Source organism: Pelobates fuscus, chromosome 10 (genome assembly GCF_036172605.1).
Source record: "Pelobates fuscus isolate aPelFus1 chromosome 10, aPelFus1.pri, whole genome shotgun sequence".
Lineage (NCBI taxonomy): Eukaryota > Metazoa > Chordata > Amphibia > Anura > Pelobatidae > Pelobates > Pelobates fuscus.
In genome coordinates, this window is record NC_086326.1 from 58569378 (window position 1) to 58590362 (window position 20985).

General features: G+C 45.2%; 1 protein-coding gene across 2 annotated transcripts in view; it reads left to right on the forward strand.

Annotated features, from left to right (window-relative positions):
- The window catches only part of SLC16A9 (solute carrier family 16 member 9), a 56009-nt gene that overhangs the window by 33725 nt on the left and 1299 nt on the right, over positions 1-20985 (forward strand). For both annotated transcript variants that reach the window (XM_063434964.1, XM_063434963.1), the window contains exons 3-5: positions 9275-9418; positions 10998-11093; positions 12220-13131. In XM_063434964.1, the coding sequence (XP_063291034.1) occupies positions 9275-9418; positions 10998-11093; positions 12220-13131 (1152 nt within the window). The remainder of the gene's footprint in view (positions 1-9274; positions 9419-10997; positions 11094-12219; positions 13132-20985) is intronic.

Genomic DNA, 20985 nt, shown 5'->3' on the forward strand with positions numbered 1-20985 from the left:
ATGGGGAGGGGGGGGGGATGAAGTCTATGGGGAGGGGGGGGGATGAAGTCTATGGGGAGGGGGGGGGATGAAGTCTATGGGGAGGGGGGGGGAGATGAAGTCTATGGGGAGGGGGGGGAGATGAAGTCTATGGGGGGGGGGAGATGAAGTCTATGGGGAGGGGGGGGAGATGAAGTCTATGGGGAGGGGGGGGAGATGAAGTCTATGGGGAGGGGGGGAGATGAAGTCTATGGGGAGGGGGGGAGATGAAGTCTATGGGGAGGGGGGGAGATGAAGTCTATGGGGAGGGGGGGGAGATGAAGTCTATGGGGAGAGGGGGGAGATGAAGTCTATGGGGAGAGGGGGGAGATGAAGTCTATGGGGAGGGGGGGGAGATGAAGTCTATGGGGAGGGGGGGGAGATGAAGTCTATGGGGAGGGGGGGGAGATGAAGTCTATGGGGAGGGGGGGGAGATGAAGTCTATGGGGAGGGGGGGATGAAGTCTATGGGGAGGGGGGGGAGATGAAGTCTATGGGAGAGAGGAGAAGACTATGGGAGGGGGGGACACTATGGGACAGGGGAGAAAAAAATATTCTGTACAAACTGTCCCATAGTAAGAAACACTATGGGACAGTTTGTTCAGAATATTTTTTTTCTGGGTTTCTTCCTCTAAAAACTAGGTGCGTCTTATGGTGAGGTGCGTCTTATGGAGCGAAAAATACGGTATATGCCCTTGGCAAGAAGTGGTTACTGGATACACAGAAGCTGTAAATGCAAACGGTATCCTTCTTTAACCCCAAATTATTGTACAGTACCTCTAGAATGACTTCGCTTGAAGTCTTCTATGTAATATTCATGACTTTATATTTAATACATCCAGACGCAGTTGACTGGTACCTAAAGTGCAAAAAAAAAGTATAGATTAGTCTATATCTCTGAATTATGTCCTACGTGTCTCATGACTAAATTATTAAGGTCTATAATGTTACTTAACCCAAAGTCAATCGATGTCTCTGATCCTGACAAAGTAGCTAAACATGTTTAGTTCAAAACAACATCTTAAACATAATGGAAAGTGAGCTAAAACGTTCCCAGCCTGTACCTAACACCTATTGAGGCATTACCACTCACTAAAAGGAAAAGAACAAACAGTGGTGTGTCTCAAAGCCCCGTTGTCACAGTCTGGGGACTTTGCAAAGACTCCTAATGGTGACATCTCCGCTATGGGGTCTGGTGGGGATGGAGCAAGCAAAGATGAGTTCTACTTACCTGAACCAATTCGTACCGGACACCGGTATCTTTTTCCAGCAGATTCTGTTTAGGCGCTTAAGAGTCAGGAGCCAATGTCACTGCAGTACTTTCACACAGAGCACATGCAAGACCACGGGATCCTCCACAGGTAAAGCAGATTCCCTGCAGCCATCACTGGGGGGGATGACACTTCTAGACACTAGACGGAGCTCCTACAGTCTAGTGTCTAGAAGTATCAGTCGTAGGAAATATACAGAGACAAAGTAGTTCCATATACACCCCTGCATTCACACACACAGTAACATTTGTATCACTTTGTTTATTTTTTGATATATTTATTTATTTATTTTTACTAATATAACCTATTTCATTTTTCCTTTAATTTCCTTTTTTTTTTTTTTGTTAGTAAGCAGTTTTTCAGAAATACACGGAACTGAAATATGTATTGCTGTTGCAATTTCTATTCTTTAGAATCTTAGCAAAAAATCCTTTCTAATTCCTTAGATAACCCAAACTAATCTTGGCAAGAATTTGTGCAGTGCAAACATTTACTGAGATGCTTAACCCCTTAAGGACACGACATGTGTGACATGTCATGATTCCCTTTTATTCCAGAAGTTTGGTCCTTAAGGGGTTAAAGGAACAGTTAATGACATAAACTATTTAATATATTTTTAAAATACAGTTAATAAATAAAATGAACAAAAACGAATTCCCAGATTTTACTAATAACATGACGTAAAGTCATGATTTTATTAATGGCACGGAGGCGAGTATTAGGCTCTCTCTTTCTTACTTTATTCCTCAGCAGCAAAGAGAAAAATATAACTGAAAGAGAAAATATGTAAAATATGAATAATATATAACAGTTACAACCAGATCTGCCTAGTAACAGGGCAGCAAATCAGCTTATAGGAACAGTCCATAAATGTCTTGCAATGTACTTCCACTTCCTCTTCTTTGCCTTCTGAACCGAAGACCCAACAACCGAAAAATATCTACATCAGGAATGAACAATCGCCAACATGGTAGACGTCATCACAACGAAATCAAGCTGTAAAAACAGAGAAATAGGTGGTAAAATCCAAACTCCGGATCTGAATGTAACATATCATAACCATTTGGCATGTATAACAATATACACAAACTATCGGTATATCACATATATAACAGTACAAAGACCACACCCTATCTCATAATATCAAGTGAAATCATGGATACCTACCGTGACATAGGAGGACCCCCGGATTGAACCAAAATCATAAATCCGACCCATACCCAACGGGTGGGTGGGTGGGAATAATATTCGCCTCCGTGTCATTAATAAAATCCTGACTTTACGTCATGTTATTAGTAAAATCTGGGAATTTTATTAATGACACGGAGGGTCCTATTATGCTAGTTCAAAGCTGAGCCACAACTAACAAGGAAACATGGTAAATCAGGCGGAAATAGAAATCACGGAACGTAGATTCATTAGACCAATCCGCTGCTTTCAAGATATCATCCAGACGACACCCCATCGTAGAAGCCTTTGATGCCATGGCACCTCTGACCGAATGAGCCGAAAATATTGAAGTATCAATCCCTGCAGCGGAAAGGAGATTCTTAACCCAACGAGCCAACGTAGCAGAGAAGACCGGAAGAAACGGCGTTCTAAAGGAAATAAACAGTAGGGACAAATCCAATGACCTCAACTGGTGAGTGCGATCCAAGTAAACCCGGAGGCAAGCCACCGGACACAGAGCAGGGCGGACTGAACACCTTGGGTAGGCCACCGACTTAGAAGCCATCTTATTCCTCCTCGAGACGTTAAACGACACTCCCTCAGGGGTGAAGGATATCGCGTTCCAGTCCAAAGCTCTGACATCCGAAACTCTTTTGCATGAAAGGAGACACAGGAGCATAACCAATTTCCATGACAATTGTTTCAGCGACAGCTCCTCATTAAGGGGCCACGACTCCAGGAAGCCAAGAACAACGTTAACATCCCAAAACGATGAATATCTGGATCTCGGAGGTCTAGAGAAACAGATACCCTTCAACAATCGACACACAAAGGAATGTTGTCCAACCGGTGATCTGTCAATTCCTAGATGTCCGGCCGAGATGGCCGATCTATAAACATTAATAGTGCGGTAGGCCAAACCAGATTCAAAAAGCGTGGTCAGAAAACTGAGCACCTCCTTCAGAGGGGCAGAAAGTGGATCCAACAGTTTTCCCACGCACCAGCCAGACCACACGAGCCATGCAGATTTGTAAGCTGTTCTGGTTCCCGGTGCCCAGGCACTCTCCAGGAGTCTTTTAGTAGCTTGTGGAACCTGAGATCAACCCCTGAGATCCCCTGAGATCAACCAAGCCGTGAGCTGGAGTAGGTCCTGATCCACCAATTCGTGCGAGGTCCCAACCGGATCCAGAAGCACATCTGGTCGTATTGCGATCATCCGTGGGAAATCAATTGCCATCTCTTGGTTTTTCCAGGGAAACCAAGGCTGAGTCTGCCAGAGGGGAACTATTACCACCAACGTGCAATCCTGTCTGGACGAGTACGCCAGTGTCCGAGAGATCAGGTTGAATGGTGGAAACGCAAAGTGACGACCCAGAGGCAACAGTTGGGAGTTCAGTCTGGATGCGAACAAATCCACTTGCAACGTACCCCTTAACTGATCTGTTGAACGGTCGGAGGTAGAAGATGCCAATCTCCTGAGTCTTTCAAGTAGCGTGAATTCCAATCCGCCAATTCGTTGTCCAATCCCGGGATGTGTTCGGCCGTAACCGATACCGCGCTGTTGAGGCAAAACTGCCAGAAGTCCTTTGCCAGGTTCGCTAGTTGTTTTGATTTCGTTCCACCCAGATTTATATACCTGACCGTGGACACATTGTCCATGCGCAGGAGAATGCAGCAATTTCCCAGAGTTGGAGACAGGCTGCGAATGGCGAATGATCCCGCCAGCAGTTCCAGACAGTTTATGTGTAGCTTCGACTCGACTTCGGACCATCTTCCACCTGTGGAGACATTTCCACAGCGAGCGCCCCAACCATGTAGGCTGGCATCCGATTCTATTACCACATCCGGAGCGGTACCGAAGATTGCTCGGCCGTTCCATGCCTCCATATGGTCTAACCACCACAGTAGTTCCTCCTTGGAATCTCTGTCCAGGCTCAATTCTCTTTCGTACGAACTGCCTGACTGAAGATGGGATCCCTTCAGACGTTGTAGGGCCGGATAGTGTAGGGGTCCCGGAAAAATCGCCTTAATCGATGAGGCCAAAAGACCAATCACTCTCGATAGTTGTCGTACGGAGAGAGAGGTGGCCCACAGCGTACTCCTTATTTCTTTCTTCATAGCCTTTAACTTGGCCTCTGGGAGGAACAAGAATTGGACGACCGAGTCGACTTCGAAACCCAGGAATTCTATCTTCTCTACCGGGGCTACTATGGATTTTTCCCAAATTATGAGGAAGCCTAAGCCTTCCAGAAGATTCACCGTCCAGTCCAGGTGTCTGAGAAGTTGGTCAGGGGACGAAGACATAATCAGGATGTCGTCCAGGTAAATAATCATGCGGACCCCCCGAGCCCTGAGGAACGCCACTACTGGCTTCATCACCTTTGTGAAACACCAGGGAGCTGAAGATAGACCGAAGGGCAGACAGGTAAACCTCCACCGACATCCTTGCCACCTAAAGTGCAATAAGTCCTAGTGCTCCTCTGCCATTGGTATGGTCAAATAGGCATCTTTGAGGTCCAGCTTGACCATCCAGTCCCCTTGTCGGAGCAGGTCCCTGAGACAATGAATGCCTTCCATCTTGAAGTGATGGTAATGGAGGAATTCGTTGAGGCGTTTGAGATTTATGACCGGTCGAACTCCTCCGCCCTTCTTGGCAACGAGGAACAAATTGCTTAGGAACCCCGGGTGATCGTACAGGATTTCCTGTATAGCCTGTTTGGCAAGAAGTCACGCGATCTCCGTGGTAATCAACCCAGACTGCTCTCCCGATAATCTCAGTTCCTGTGGTATACACATCTGGACAGGGTGGACAACAAATCTAGGCAGAAACACCTGACCGTATCCAAAACCCACACATCTGTGGTGATCATGCCCCACATATCGATAAACAACGCTAGCCTGCCCCCCACGATTGCTTGGGAAAACACACATTTGGGGGTACTTACCGTAAGGGCGTCTGTACGAGGGTTGACCACGTCCTCCTCGATTCTGCCACGGTCTCCCGCATGAGGGAAAGAAGGGAGCGGGGCTTGTATTCCTGGTAGGCCCGAGGGGCAGCAAAGGAACCTCTGTGAGTCCATGAGGGACCTCGAGCTCCACGGCCGGGCGGACGGCTCCTATACCTCCCGGCCCCTTGGAAAACCTTTGGGCCAAAAACACGTTTCAAGTTGGACTGGGCCTTATCTAAGGTGGTGAAGGTGCGCACAAAGGTCCTTAACAAACGAATCGCCGAAGAGCATGCCTTTGGCGGCAGCACCCGGTTCCTTCACCGCTAGGTTCACTAACTTTGGCTCAATCTTGAGCAAGATCGCCTTGCGGCGTTCAGCCGACATGGCTGTGTTAGCGTTGCCGAGAAGGCAAATCAGTCTTTGGACCCATCCGATTGCTTCATCGAAATTAAGGGGGGTGTCCCCTGCCTTAGCCACCTCCAAGAGCTCATAAAGCTTGTCCTGGCAATTGTGGATTGAAATCTCCAGTCCCTTTCCAGACCATTTTTGCCAGGAACTGCGTAATTTGAGGATCGACCTCTGGCGTCTTGCACGCTGCATCATGCCTTGGGCATTCAGCCCGTAATTTACTGTGCCCCTCCTTGGACAGAGGAGTGCGCATACGCAGTGCTAGGTAACTATGTGCTCGGGCGGGTCCCATTCCGCCGAGCGAGGATTGCGAAGGTCATCAGGATCGAACAGGGGTTAACCCTGCGGATCACATATGCCTTTCCCCCCACCCAGAGGTAGCGCCGAAGCGTCATCTTGGACGGCCATAGGCACGTCAGTCAGGGCAGGTAACACCTGCGTCACATCAGGAGAGACGTGTTTAGTTTTAGCATGCGCCTTGCGACTCGTCTGAGGCTGCAGCGCAGGCTGGGGGTTGGGCAACATAGAAGGGGCCAGTGGCCGAGTCAATGCCTGCTGAATGGTATGAGACAGGGACGAAGACACAGTCCCCATGGCCGAGGCCAGTGCCCTCTGCATGGTGGAATCAATGAGGGCCTGGAACTCCTGAGAGGGAGTGAGGACCATCTCCCCAGTGATAGGGGTCTGCATGGGATCCATAATGGTGTAACTGGGGCTGTCAGACCCTTCACCTCTAGCCTGCATAATGGGCAGGGAAGAGAAAAAACTAAGTCCAAGTAACAAATTATGTATCTTTAAATATACCCACAGGGTAGATGCAGGGGCAGTATAAGGATCCCAATAGTAATATGGTAGAAGAAAAAAGGGCAACTAAATACACTAAAATAAAGAGGGGTTGATTAACCCACTAGAGAATACCTGAAAAATGGAAGTAAAACCGAAGGGGAGCGGTAAAGGGAGCCGACCCGCCGAGCAGTCCCAGCCACGTGCGTGCAGAAGCAAGAAGATGGCTGCCGCATGCAGAGCGCGCCGCGTGTGACCCAGAGCTCCTCCCCCGCCAATGGCCGGGGAGCGCGTGGAACACACGCGGACGGGAACTCCCTCGCACCAGCGGGTGCGAGTAGAGACTGATCGGGCCGGCAGGGGAGGGAGGGTGACCAGGGAGCAATGAAGCTCCAGGGAGAATCTTCCCCTGATAGCCGCGTATCCGTGTCTGTGCTATGAAAAGTACAGCACAGGCAGGGAAACCGGGTACAGAGCGCAGGGGAAGAAAAAAGCCAAACACAGTGAAATAAACTGTAAGGAAACACAAAGCAAATCCTAAACAGAGAACTGAATACACAATCAAAAACTTTAAACAGGGTAAACAACCCTGACAGCAATAATAAGATCAAATATACAGGAGGTAAAAATTATACTTAGCTGGTCTGAGGACAGCAGCAAAGAAAGAGGAAGTGGAAGTACATAGCAAGACATTTATGGACTGTTCCTATAAGCTTACTAGGCAGATCTGGTTGTAACTGTTATATATTATTCATATTTTACATATTTTCTCTTTCAGTTATATTTTTCTCTTTGCTGCTGAGGAATAAAGTAAGAAAGAGAGCATAATAGGAGCCTCCATGTCATTAATAAAATTGGGATTTATGAGAAAGTACTGGCCATACTCACATATCTGATCCAGACATAACTACAATCTTATAGGAACACTATAAAAAAACACGTATTCCTAACCCTATGTGTTAAAAACACCATCTAGCCCTCCTGGTCCCCCTAAATATAGTATAGTAAACCTTTATTGCAGTCTGCTGATGCTGGCTCTGGTCCTGATCTACCTCCTTGGCGAACATCATCAGAAGTGTTATTCACAATCAGCATCTTCTCATAGAGATGCATGGAATCAATGCATCTCTATGAGGAAAGTTCAGTGTCTCCATGCAGAGGGTGGATACACTGAATGTCAGTCACACTGTGCAGCACTGACTCAGGAGGCGTCTTTAATAGCCATCTGAGGAGAGGCCAGTGGAGATATTCCTAGACTGCAATGTAAACACTACATTTTCACTCAAAAGACAGTGTTTACTACATAAAGCCTTAAGGGACTGATTATACTCACCAGAATAAATACAAGCCGTAGTTGTGCTGGTGACTTTAGTGACTGTAGGATGTGGTCTGGGTGCAGTGTCACTGTCCACCTTAGCACTGCAATATAAAACATTGTAGTTTCAGAGAAACTGCAATGTAAACATTGCAGAGCTAAGACTGCCTCTAGTGGCTGTCTACCAAACAGCCACTTGAGGCGCTTCCTGCTGTATTGCTAAGTTTTACTTTGTAAATCGTGGATGAGTATTCCAGCATGACAATGACCCAAAACACACAGCCAGGGAGCAAAGGAGTGGCTAAAGAAGAAGCACATTAAGGTCATAGAGTGGCCAAGCCAGTCTCCAGACCTTAATCTGTGGAGGGAGCTGAAGGTTTGAGTTGCCAAACGTCAGCCTCGAAACCTTAATAACTTGGAGAGGATCTGCAAAGAGCAGTGGGACAAAATCCCTCCAGTGATATGTGCAACCCTGGTGGCCAACTACAAGAAACGTCTGACCTCTGTGATTGCCAACAAGGGTTTTGCCACCAAGTACTGAGTTGAAGGGGTCAAATACTTATTTCACTCATTGACGTGCAAATCAATTTATAACTTTTGACATGCTTTTCTGGGATTTTTTTTTAAGTTATTCTGTCTCTCACTGTTAAAATACACCTACCATTAAAATTATACACTGATTATTTCTTTGTCAGTGGGCAAACATTCAAATATTGTTTTTCCTTCACTGCATGGGCAGAGTTTTAGCTCAAAAGTCTGACATCTTTATGGTCATAGCTATACAGAATTTGTGGTGAAAATAATTAGCAAAGATATCCTGGAAATTTATAAAGTTTTAGTGAACTAATAATTTTATTGTGATCTAGTTTAATGTACACACTCTTTCCTAAAAGACACTCTTTTAAAAAAAAAAAAAAAAAAAAAAAAAAAACCTGCATCCCTAAGGTCCCAGGAAGTGATAGAGACGATGCATTAAGCAGTAAGAAATCATGTTCTTTATAAAGGTGGTGGAGACTAACTTCAAAATTTAATTTGAGAAATAGATTGAAAGCCGCTATAATCAAATCGGAATGTTCGCGATTCTACTTAGCCGGCTATTTTAAATGCATAAAAGAAAATTGACAGACTAGATTCAACCAGCAGTTCTTATCGGTGTTCAAGTGCTAGGCTTGTGTGAAAGCGCCGTATGTTACAGAACAGCTCCGTTATCACATCTCAATGTGCAACATAAGTTCTTCTGTTGTGTAATAGATTATTCAACACATGTATGGAATGGAAAGAAAATCAATATAGTTTATAGCCGATCAATAAAGATATAGATTTGCCTCCAATGAAATTGTTAATTATCTTTTTTCTTGGCAGGTCCATTGTGCAGTGCCAGTGTGACCTCGTTTGGAGCTCGCCCAGTGACAATCTTCAGCTCCTTTTTGGTGGCTGCAGGACTTATCTTGAGCAGTTTTGCTCCTAGTCTGTATTTCCTTTATTTCTCCTATGGATTTATGGTTGGTAAGAGATGGTTTTATTTTCTCGAGACATAAGAAAAAATAGCTTGACAAGTAAAACTGAAATTAAAGGACCACTCTAGGCACCCAGACCACTTCAGCTTAATGAAGTGGTCTGGGTGCCAGGTCCAGCTAGGGTTAACTAATTGTTTTATAAACATAGCAGTTTCAGAGAAACTGCTATGTTTATCAATTAGTTAAGCCTTCCCCTATTTCCTCTAGTGGCTGTCTCACTGACAGCCGCTAGAGGCGCTTGCGTGATTCTCACTGTGAAAATCACAGTGAGAGCACGCAAGCGTCCATAGGAAAGCATTATGAATGCTTTCCTATGTGACCGGCTGAATGCGCGCGCAGAGGAGGAGGAGAGCTCCCCGCCCAGCGCTGGAAAAAGGTAAGTTTTAACCCTTTTCCCCTTTCCAGAGCCGGGCGGGAGTGGGTCCCTGAGGGTGGGGGCACCCTCAGGGCACTCTAGTGCCAGGAAAACGAGTATGCTTTCCTGGCACTAGAGTGGTCCTTTAAGCACCATCACTGAACAGGGGTGTTTTCCTATTAAAGTTACAGGAAATATAATTTAATTGGGGGATATTTATAAAATTGCCAATATAAGTGATAGGGATAGATAAATCACCATGGAAATAAATACAGCAAAGTGTTTTTTTAATGATTGCTCTTGCTTCCTTAGGAATTGCTCCTTTTTTAGAACTCTACCACGTTGCTATTAGTATAACTTATAAATTAACTCTCTCCCAGTTATGAAGCAAAGAGTTGGGCGCAAAGAAGTTAACTGACCGGATTATGCACTAAAGTGAGAATGGAAGGTGAATTTCAAGTTTAACGCCAAAATATCCAAAATGAAAACAGAATTGAGAATTTTTCTAATTTAACTATTTTGGCCTTAGTTTTGAAAACCAATTCCTGGTAACTCTCACTTTATTGAATAACCATGTACATTCCCATAATTAAAAACAGCCCTGCATAGAGAGGAAAAAAGATCTGGGGCTATAGGCCAACACATTTGGGGCTCGAGCACCGCTGCAACTCCCCTACCCGTCGACGCCGCTCATTGAAAATCAAGGAAAATTAAATCCACAAACCTATCTAGTGCCAAAGCCAAAAACTTTTTTGAAACAAAGTTAAAATAATTTAATCTATGTTTAACTCTACTAATGATTAAAAGACCAAATAGAAACCTATGGTGAGTCGACATTGAGTCCACAAGTTTTAATTTAACAAGTCTAGATTTAAACACTTTCACAGGTTTATAAATATCAAACTGAAGGGAGGGAAATTAATGAATAAAGAAGATGATCTATTAAACCAGATATTGGTAAACCTGTTACCTGCTGACCAGATCCAGCAGGAAAAAGGATGCGTGTGAGTGAAGTTGTAATTTGTAACAGCTATGTATGGCTAAAACTCCCAATCTCATATTAAAGCATGTATACTTGATTCTGATCTGTTGATATTTATTATTTTATTTATTTATAGGGATTTGATTGTTTTACATGCTCCATATGTGTTATGAGTGATGTTTGCAAAGTACGTATTTCTGTACAAATGTATATTTCTGTTTCCACCTTTAGGCTTTGGATGTGGCCTGTTATATACCGCAACTGTGACCATTACTTGTCAGTATTTTGATAAACGCAGAGGACTTGCCTTGGGAATCATTTCAACAGGTGAGATGTTTGTAATAATTAAATATTGAAAACACTCAATGGGTAAAAGTGGCAATATATGAATTATATGTAAATGTTGACGAGTATTCGGTGCACTTGACATGATCGTACTTACACCGCGTAAGCGATATATGGTCAATTGCCCCCCTTGACAACCTCCCCCTGAATGTCAGCATATATATATACATACATATACGTATATCTGCAAACACAGTTAATTAATACAACCTGCTGAAGTTGGCTTGCTAAACTACAGTGTGCTGAGCGAGATAACCAGAGAAGGATTAAGATTCCACGAGTCCCTTGGCAGGTTACCAGTTTAGGGCTGTCAAGGATCAACACCCCAACACATAAGCCAGAGGGCAACAAGTATCCTTTACTACAAAAAGAGTCTATTATCAGTCAAAATCGGTATTACAGCACAAGTCAAAATACACTTTAGAGAAACAAAGACCACAACAGGAGAAACAAAGACCAAACAGGAACAATTGCATAAAAAAAAATGACACAGATGACACACAACATCAATAAGCATGTGCTGGCATCCAGAAGACACCGGAGTCGTACCAGCTGTACACTTCATTCTTTACATAGGGATGGTAAATGAGAGCAAGCAAATACATAGTTTCTTGGATCCTGTCTAGTCCCGTGGCCATAGGTGGCGGTGCTGCCTAAGGTCGCCTTATGATTAATCCTGCTCTGGAGAGAACAGCATTCAAACCAAAAACCATACTGTTCCAGTAAGTGAAAACTGTTTTTTTAGTTTCCATAATAAATGGTGAAAAAACGGCTTGTCCTGGGGAGTGGGTGACCTAAAAGTTAATCTGTTAAACTCAAGATATTGAAATTATTTGAACTTCTCAATACCTGCACTGACCGGTTATTATTGTTTTTAAACTAAAGCTGACTAATTCACCACTGTTTAAATAAGCATTGTCACATGCAGTTTTTAGGTGTTTTTTTTTTAATGCAGACTTTTACAAGTTGGCCAAACCAGTAAGATTAGCTTTTTGAATGTAAGTTTACATAATTTCATGTTCATTTCTCACTGTCTCACAAAACTGTCAGCTTTCAGAGTGCAATCAATAATTGTACATGCTCAGTATCTTGTATTTTATATTTCCAGGTTCGAGTGTGGGGACTTTTATATATGCCGGTCTTCAAAAAGAGCTAATATCAATATATGGATTGGATGGGTGTTTGCTAATTGTTGGTGCTCTATCACTGAATATATTAGCATGTGGCATTCTATTGAGACCTTTGCCATGTGCATCCACAACTTCGCTGGAGAAGACAAACTCAGAGAAAATTCCAGATAACTACCTCATTTACCATGAAAAACAACCGAACACTGAAGAAAATACATGTATGCTAGAGAAATTATCAGGCAATGAAAACAACAGAACTTGTACACCCATAGCTGACAGAAAAAAGGCAGTGAATTCTAATGTGAACGGTGTCAGTGCTCTACACGCTAGAGAAAATGACACTTACAATAACAGTGTTACAGAAACAAATATTTGCAAACAGATTGCTAAAAACAAATGCCATCGTTATTTGGATTATTGGGAAAAGACAGTTGATCTATTTAAAAATAAAGTATTTTCGGCACTTTTTGTGGCTATTTTGCTTTTTGACATTGGAGGGTTTCCTCCTGCGTTGCTTTTGGAAGATGTAGCAAAAAGTGCCAATATTGATGAAGACTCCATGGTCGTGCCACTAGTATCAGTTATTGGTTTCACGATGGCAATTGGAAAACTATCCTTGGGTATCCTGGCGGATTTCAAGTGGATTAATGCATTGTATTTATATATTTTTACCTTGTTGGCGACAGGAGTTGCTTTGATTGCAGTTCCTTTTGCAAATTCATATGCTACGTTAGCAATTCTTGCTGGGACTTTAGGATTTTTATCAGGGAACTGGTCAATATTCCCCTATGTAACCACTACTACTGTGGGAATAGATAAGCTCACGCATGCATATGGGGTCCTGATGTTCTTCGCTGGAGTTGGAAATTGCCTTGGACCACCAATAGTTGGTAAGTTACTAAATTAATGCAAGTAAGAAGACATTTTGTGTATAAATTTAGGCTAATTTTAACTAAAAAAAAGTTAGTTGAAATAACACACACAAATAAATTATTAAATAAAGGCCAAAAACATTCAAACTAGGAAGATTCAATATAGTTGTTAACTCACCACAGGTTACTACTAGTGTATACATTTCTAAATATCCTTTGAAGTCAATATTTTGTTATGCATCACCAGCATATCTTATGTTGGCCTTTTTGGACATAACTTGGACTCGGCTATTCCAAGTTTCTGTGCCCAATAAGGACCTCTCAAAGTCCAAATTGAGATATGCAGGTTATGCTTAACAGTAATGCAGACTTGCACAACTTGGCAGTAGTGATGTCGCGAACATAACATTTTCGGTTCGCGCACGGCGAACGCGAACTTCCGCAAATGTTCGCGAACCGGGCGAACCGGTCGAACCGCCATAGACTTCAATGGGCAGGCGAATTTTAAAACCCACAGGGACTCTTTCTGGCCACAATAGTGATGGAAAAGTTGTTTCAAGGGGACTAACACCTGGACTGTGGCATGCCGGAGGGGGATCATGGCAAAACTCCCATGTGAAATTACAAAGTTGATGCAGAGTCTGGTTTTAATCCATAAAGGGCATAAATCACCTAACATTCCTAAATCACAATGGATATGGATTGACACCTGACATATGACATATTGACAACTTGACATATCGATTGACAGATATCCTAAGGATCCCTGATACACACTGACACAGAGCAGAATAGGGACTGTTCCCCCTACATAGGGTCACTTGGCAGATATGGATTGACACCTGTCCTTAGGGACCCTGATACACACTGACACAGAGCAGAATAGGGACTGTTCCCCCTACATAGGGTCACTTGGCAGATATGTATTGACACCTGTCCTCAGAGACCCTGATACACACTGACACAGAGCAGAATAGGGACTGTTCCCCCTACATAGGGTCACTTGGCAGATATGGATTGACACCTGTCCTCAGGGCCCCTATTACACACTGACACAGAGCAGAATAGGGACTGTTCCCCCTTCATAGGGTCACTTGGCAGATATGTATTGACACCTGTCCTTAGGGACCCTGATACACACTGACACAGAGCAGAATAGGGACTGTTCCCCCTACATAGGGTCACTTGGCAGATATGGATTGACACCTGTCCTCAGGGACCCTGATACACACTGACACAGAGCAAAATAGGGACTGTTCCTCCTACATAGGGTCACTTGGCAGATATGGATTGGAACCTGTCCTCAGAGACCTTGATACACACTGACACAGAGCAGAATAGGGAATATACACTAAATGCCAAACATTGTTATACAGGGGAATATTCAGTAAATAAGGATAAGGGGGGGACACCTACTGTCCTCCCCCCCAACCCCCACCCCTGAGCGGTGGGTGGGGGCCATAAATCACAATGGGGGGGACCTACTGTCCTCCCGCCCGCCCCCCCCCCCCCCATGAGCGGTGGGTGGGGGCCATAAAAATAATAAAGGGGGGGACCTACTGTATGATGTTGTATCGATCAGGTAGTGTAAGGGTTACGCCCGCTTCACAGTGACAGACCAAACTCCCCGTTTAACGCACCGCAAACAACCGCAAACAGTCCATTTGCACAACCGCAAACTCCCCATTTGCACAAGGTTGGATACCAAGCTAGCCATGTCCCGTTCCTTGTCCTCAGTGATGTCATTGAAGGTCTCTTCCTCCACCCAGCCACGTACAACACCAAGGGTCCCCGAAAGGTGACAACAAGCCCCCTGGGACGCCTGCTGTGTTTGGTCTTCCATCTCCTCAAAGCCACCTTCCTCCTCTGACTCCTCTTCTTCAGACTCCTCTCTCTGCGTTGCCTCTCTCTGCGTTATTATAAGGTGTGTTAAGTAGTTCTATTCTTATCAGTTTAATCCCTGTTACGAGTAGAGGACTATTTCCTTGTTTTGCCAAACCCCTTCAAAGATGGAAAAAGCGGTATGAGTGGAAGAAACGAGGAAATGTGGTCAGGTGGTGGTGCTAGCCCCACCGAGGGCTTGTACCCAGGTATGCTAATAAACTGAAAAAAGAAAAATTCTCCTAAAAAGGAGATCTAAAACTGGCACAGGAAAAGGTTAGACAACTATAATAAAGTGATACCTACAAATCCTTGTGAGCATAGGTGTATAATAGAGGGAGAAAGGCAAAGCAGAGTAATGCTTCCTAATACCGTGGTTAGTACCCTTTGTTAAAGTAAATTGAGTAATGGACAAAAGTCTTTATTGTATCATTTATAAATAACAAAGGGATAGTATACTCATTCCCCTATAGTGGCTAATTGTGTAATAATGGTAATACTATTACCTATTATATAATATTGCCAGGGGCAAGGAAATTCCCTCTAAATAGATGGGTATAGGCAGAGAGTATGGAGACCGGAGTGATGCTGTCATAAAAAGTGTCAATAAGGTGATATAAAGTTAAATGTATCACAGACACACAGTCACCCTTTCTCTTAGCTAGTTTCCAGATACTGGATAGGTAGAAGGGCTATAAAGACTCAGAGAGGTCTAAGAAGAATCCTCTAAACTAGCCCTAATCTCCTTAAACACCTTCAAGGGTGTTCTAAGCTAAAGCTCAATCTAAACGTTTAGATGACTGCCTGATTTCCCATCACAGATGCTGGCTAGGAATAACACTGTGCAAGACAAAGAGTGGGTCTAAGTGCCCATAGTGCAGTAAAGTGTCCCTAGTGAAGTGAAAAAGAGAATAACGAGCTGGTGCCCTATCAGGGGACGTGTATATGGCATCGATTTTAGGAACCGGGAGATGGAAAAAGATGCTTGGTCGGTCCTCCTACTTCAAATTTGGGGCACTGCGCGTGCAATCTAATGTGCCACCAGATAGGAATAGTACTACTTAACACACCACTCCAATCAGTTTAATCCATGTTATGTGCCTTTTTTTTGGTTTGGTTTTTGAAGCGACAGTGCAGCACCAGAGGCCCGAAAAATTAGGCATGTACACATGCCTGTAAAATTAGGTATTGTAGCAGCGGCCATAAAAATTTATGTTTGTTTCCCAGGCAGAAAGTGCCCTAAAACATTGTGGCTTGAACCCTAGTTGGTGGCGGATAAGTCACGCAAGTCAACCGGCATTCAGAGCTAAAATACAGCAGCGTGTGGACCATTTTTAGCCCAAGGCAGCTCATCTCATCAGGCCTTTTTTAGTCGAATGTATCGCCCAGTGTCAGTCCCTTCGAGATCCATCCCTCATTCATCTTAATAAAGGTGAGGTAATCTAGACTTTTTTGACCTAGGCGACTTCTCTTCTCAGTGACAATACCTCCTGCTGCACTGAAGGTCCTTTCTGACAGGACACTTGAAGCGGGGCAGGCCAGAAGTTCTATCGCAAATTGGGATAGCTCAGGCCACAGGTCAAGCCTGCACACCCAGTAGTCAAGGGGTTCATCGCTCCTCAGAGTGTCGATATCTGCAGTTAAGGCGAGGTAGTCTGCTACCTGTCGGTCGAGTCATTCTCTGAGGGTGGATCCCGAAGGGCTGTAGTGAGGCGTAGGACTTAAAAAGCTCCGCATGTCCTCCATCAACAACACATCTGTAAAGCGTCCTGTCCTTGCCTGCGTGGTCGTGGGAGGAGGAGGATTACTTTCACCTCTTCCCCTGTTAGATTCCCGTTGTGCTGTGATCCTTATACGCTGTGTAAAGCATACTTTTTAATTTATTTTGCAAATGCTGCATCCTTTCCGACTTGTTGTAATTTGGTAACATTTCAGGCACTTTCTGCTTATACCGGGAGTCTAGTAGCGTGGACACCCAGTACAGGTCGTTCTCCTTCAGCCTTTTTATACGAGGGTCACTCAACAGGCACGACAGCATGAAAGACCCCATTTGCACAAGGTTGGATGCCGAGCTACTCATTTCCCGTTCCTCCTCCTCAGTGATCTCAAGGAAGGTATGTTCTTCCCCCCAGCCACATACAACACAACGGGTACCAGATAGGTGACAACGAGCACCCTGGGATGCCTGTTGTGGTTGGTCTTCCTCCTCCTCCTCAAAGCCACATTCCTCCTCTGACTCCTCTTCCTCACAATCCTCTTCCAGCATTGCCGCAGGTCCAGCAAGCGATGCTGATAAGGCTGTTTCTGGTGGTGATGGTGACCACAACTCTTCCTCTTCACGCTCATCTACGGCCTGATCCAGCACTCTTCGCAGGGCACGCTCCAGGAAGAAAACAAATGGTATGATGTCACAAATGGTATGACGCCTTCGGTGCGACTGACTAGGTTTGTCACCTCCTCAAAAGGACGCATGAGCCTACAGGCATTGCGCATGAGCGTCCAGTAATGTGGCAAAAAAATTCCCAGCTCCCCAGAGGCTGTCCTAGCACCCCGGTCATACAAATATTCATCAACTGCTTTTTCTTGTTGGAGCAGGCGGTCGAACATTAGGAGTGTTGAATTCCAACGTGTCGGGCTGTCGCAAATCAAGCGCCTCACTGGCATGTTGTTTTGCCGCTAGATATCTGCAAAGTGCACCATGGCCGTGTAGGAATGCCTGAAATGGCCACACACCTTCCTGGCCTGCTTCAGGATGTCCTGTAAGCCTGTGTACTTATGCACAAAGCGTTGTACGATCAGATTACACACATGTGCCATGCACGACACATGTGTCAACTTGCCCAACTTCAATGCCGCCAACAAATTTCTTCCGTTGTCACAAACCACTTTGCCAATCTCCAGTTGCTGCGGAGTCAGCCACTTTTCCACCTGTGCGTTCAGGGCGGACAGGAGTGCTTGTCTGGTGTGACTCTCTGCTTTCAAGCAAGTCAAACCCAAGACGGCGTAAAACTGCCGGATGATTGAGAGGGGGCAAGGAGGACAGCAGTGGTTGATGTGGCTGAAGATGCTGGACCACGAGGAGGATGGCGGCTTTGAGTTTGTGTGCTGCTTGTACTCATGTCAGAGGCAGACACACAAAAAAAATTCCACACTGCTGAGCTCTGCAACGACGGCATTCTGGTGGTGGACACAGCATTCGTTGATTGGCGTGCTGTCGGGCTGACCCCGGGTGCCGATGCATGCTGTCTGACTGTGCCACTAGCTCCTTGCGACGACCTCCCCCTGCTTCCAACTTGCCTCCTCCTCCTCTCTGTCTCCCCATCTGAACTTCCGCCCTGTTCTTCTTCTTCTTGCCGAGCGGGCATCATCATCAACCGCTTCACTTATATCTGACAACTCAGCAAAGGAAGCAGCAGCGGGTACAACATCATCATCATCACACCGTACGTCCATGTGTGTAATGCTACCTGACTGAGACATATCCCTGTTATCTACATCCTCTGGCAATAATGGTTGCGCATCACTCATTTCTTCAAACGGATGTGTAAATAACTCCTCTCACAGATAAATTGAAGCAGCTGTGGTGCTAGTGTTGGTGGTAGCGGCAGGCGGGTGAGTGGTATCTTGAGAGGTGCCCGAAGATAAGCTGGTGGAGGATGGTGCGTCAAGGTTCCGAGCGGAAGCTGTAGAAGATTGGGTGTCCTGTGTTAGCCAGTCAACTATGTCCTCAGAACTTCAGGGTACGTGGCCTCTGAAAACTGGGCATTATTCTAGGGCAAAAGGGAATCACAGCACCACGACTACGACGGCCCCTGCGGGGTGGCCTGCCTCTGCCTGTCATTTATTTTTGGATTAGTGGTACTATGCGTGCAAGCTACTGTGAGACCAGATATGAGTGGCACTGTGCAGTGGCAGAGGTTGGCAGAGTACACGCTGTAGGCCTGACACACCCGCTTGAAGACAACTAACTGCTATTCAATCTACAACAGTGAAAAAAAAAATGTGTTTTTAAATGCACGCTATTGTGACACCAGATATGAGTGGCAATGTGCACTGGCAGAGGTTGGCAGAGTACACGCTGTAGGCCTGACACACCCGCTTGAAGACAACTAACTGCTATTCAATATATAACAGTGAAAAAAAATGTGTTTTTAAATGCACGCTATTGTGACACCAGATATGAGTGGCACTGTGCACTGGCAGAGGTTGGCAGAGTACATGCTGTAGGCCTGACACACCCGCTTGAAGACAACTAACTGCTATTCAATCTATAACAGTGAAAAACGTTTTTGGGTTTTTAAATGCAATCTATTGCGACACCAGATATGAGTGGCACTGTGCACTGGCAGAGGTTGGCAGAGTACACGTTGTAGGCCTGACACACACTTATGAAGGACACTGACTGCTATTATATTACAGTCAAAAACTTTTTTTGTTTTTAAATGCAAGCTATTGTGACACCAGATATGAGTGGCACTGTGCACTGGCAGAGGTTGGCAGAATACACGCTGGAGGCCTGACACCAGCTTGAAGGACACTGACTGCTATTAGATTACAGTCAAAAACATTTTTTTGTTTTTAAATGCAAGCTATTGTGACACCAGATATGAGTGGCACCGTGCACTGGCAGAGGTTGGCAGAGTACACGCTGTAGGCCTGACACCCGCTTGCAGACAACTAACTGCTATTCAATCTATAACTGTGAAAAAAGTTTTTTGTTGTTTTTTTTTTTTATTCTTTATTTTATTGAGGCATTGAAAGAATACATGACAGGTATTACAGAGTCATAGTAAGTTTCATACAAGCTTGGTAAACAAAGATAGGCGATAACTCCTAGCAAAATCTGCCTCTTTTTAGTTTGAAATAGGATAAACAAGAACAGTTGAGCATTGTATAGCAAATATAAGTTTAAAGACATTTCACATGAGTTTGGTCAGCAATAACAGGTGTTAGCATTAAATGAAAAGTCAGGACTGCTCTTTTCTTTTCGGGGAGAAACAGGCATTACAGAGCTTAGCAAGTTAGTTACCCCAGGAGGTCCCATAGTAAAAAGAGTAAATGAGACATGTGAGCAAGAAATAACAGGCATAACTAAACTTTGGCAGCAGTAGGAGAATATGTCTCAAAATTAGGTAAATAACTGTTTCCCCACTACAACCATGCTGTGATCCCCAGTCACCCTATGCCTTTACTTGGCAGAGCACTGTCCAGTTCCCCAAAGGAGTGCTTCAGGCGTTTGGTGCGGTATGAATGTCGGCTGATCAGGACATACATCAGGAACAGGGTTCTCCGCTGCTTTTCAGGCTTGTCTCTGTGCTTGGGCTTGGTCTGAGTGGACTTCAGCATATGTAACCCTTTCAGTTTTGGTGAGCTCCGCTGCTTGTGTTGCTTGCGCCTCCGCCGTACTTGGGCTTTCTTGAGTTGGGCCAGTGGTGGCCTTTAGGCGGTAGGTTGCAGGTGTCGACCTCAGTCGGTTGCTTGTGGTGCTGTTTGCGTTGGCTTGAAGTGGCTCCGGCTTCTCTGCCAGTTTGGCCAGGCTCTGGGTGGGTCTTTGCAGGTGCCCGCCAGTTCCCATGTGGCTCGTGCCGGCCTGCTGCCACTGTGAGGTGAGTGCGTTCGTCTTCCGTATATCTCGGGTGACTCGACATGCGGTCTCCGCCATTTTGATTACGGCCTTTGAGGTTTGGGGCCTCTCTGTCACAGCCTGGAGTGCTGATGTTGCTGCACGCTGGCAAGGTTAGGGTGGGGACCGGGATCACCCCCTTGTCCATAGGGGGGGGGGGAACAGGGCCAGTTCCACCTAGCCTTGTGCTTCGCTCATACCGCTGGTGGGCAGGATAGCAGGGCAGCGGCAGTCCGCTCCACTCACCGCCCAAGTGGTCCCCATTGTGGGTGACGGAGAGCGCCCCTCGAAGGGACTAGAACTTTTCAGCAAGCCTCTCCTTGGAACCAGGGTGGCTTCCTGCACTGGGTCGCTGCTGACACTGGCCG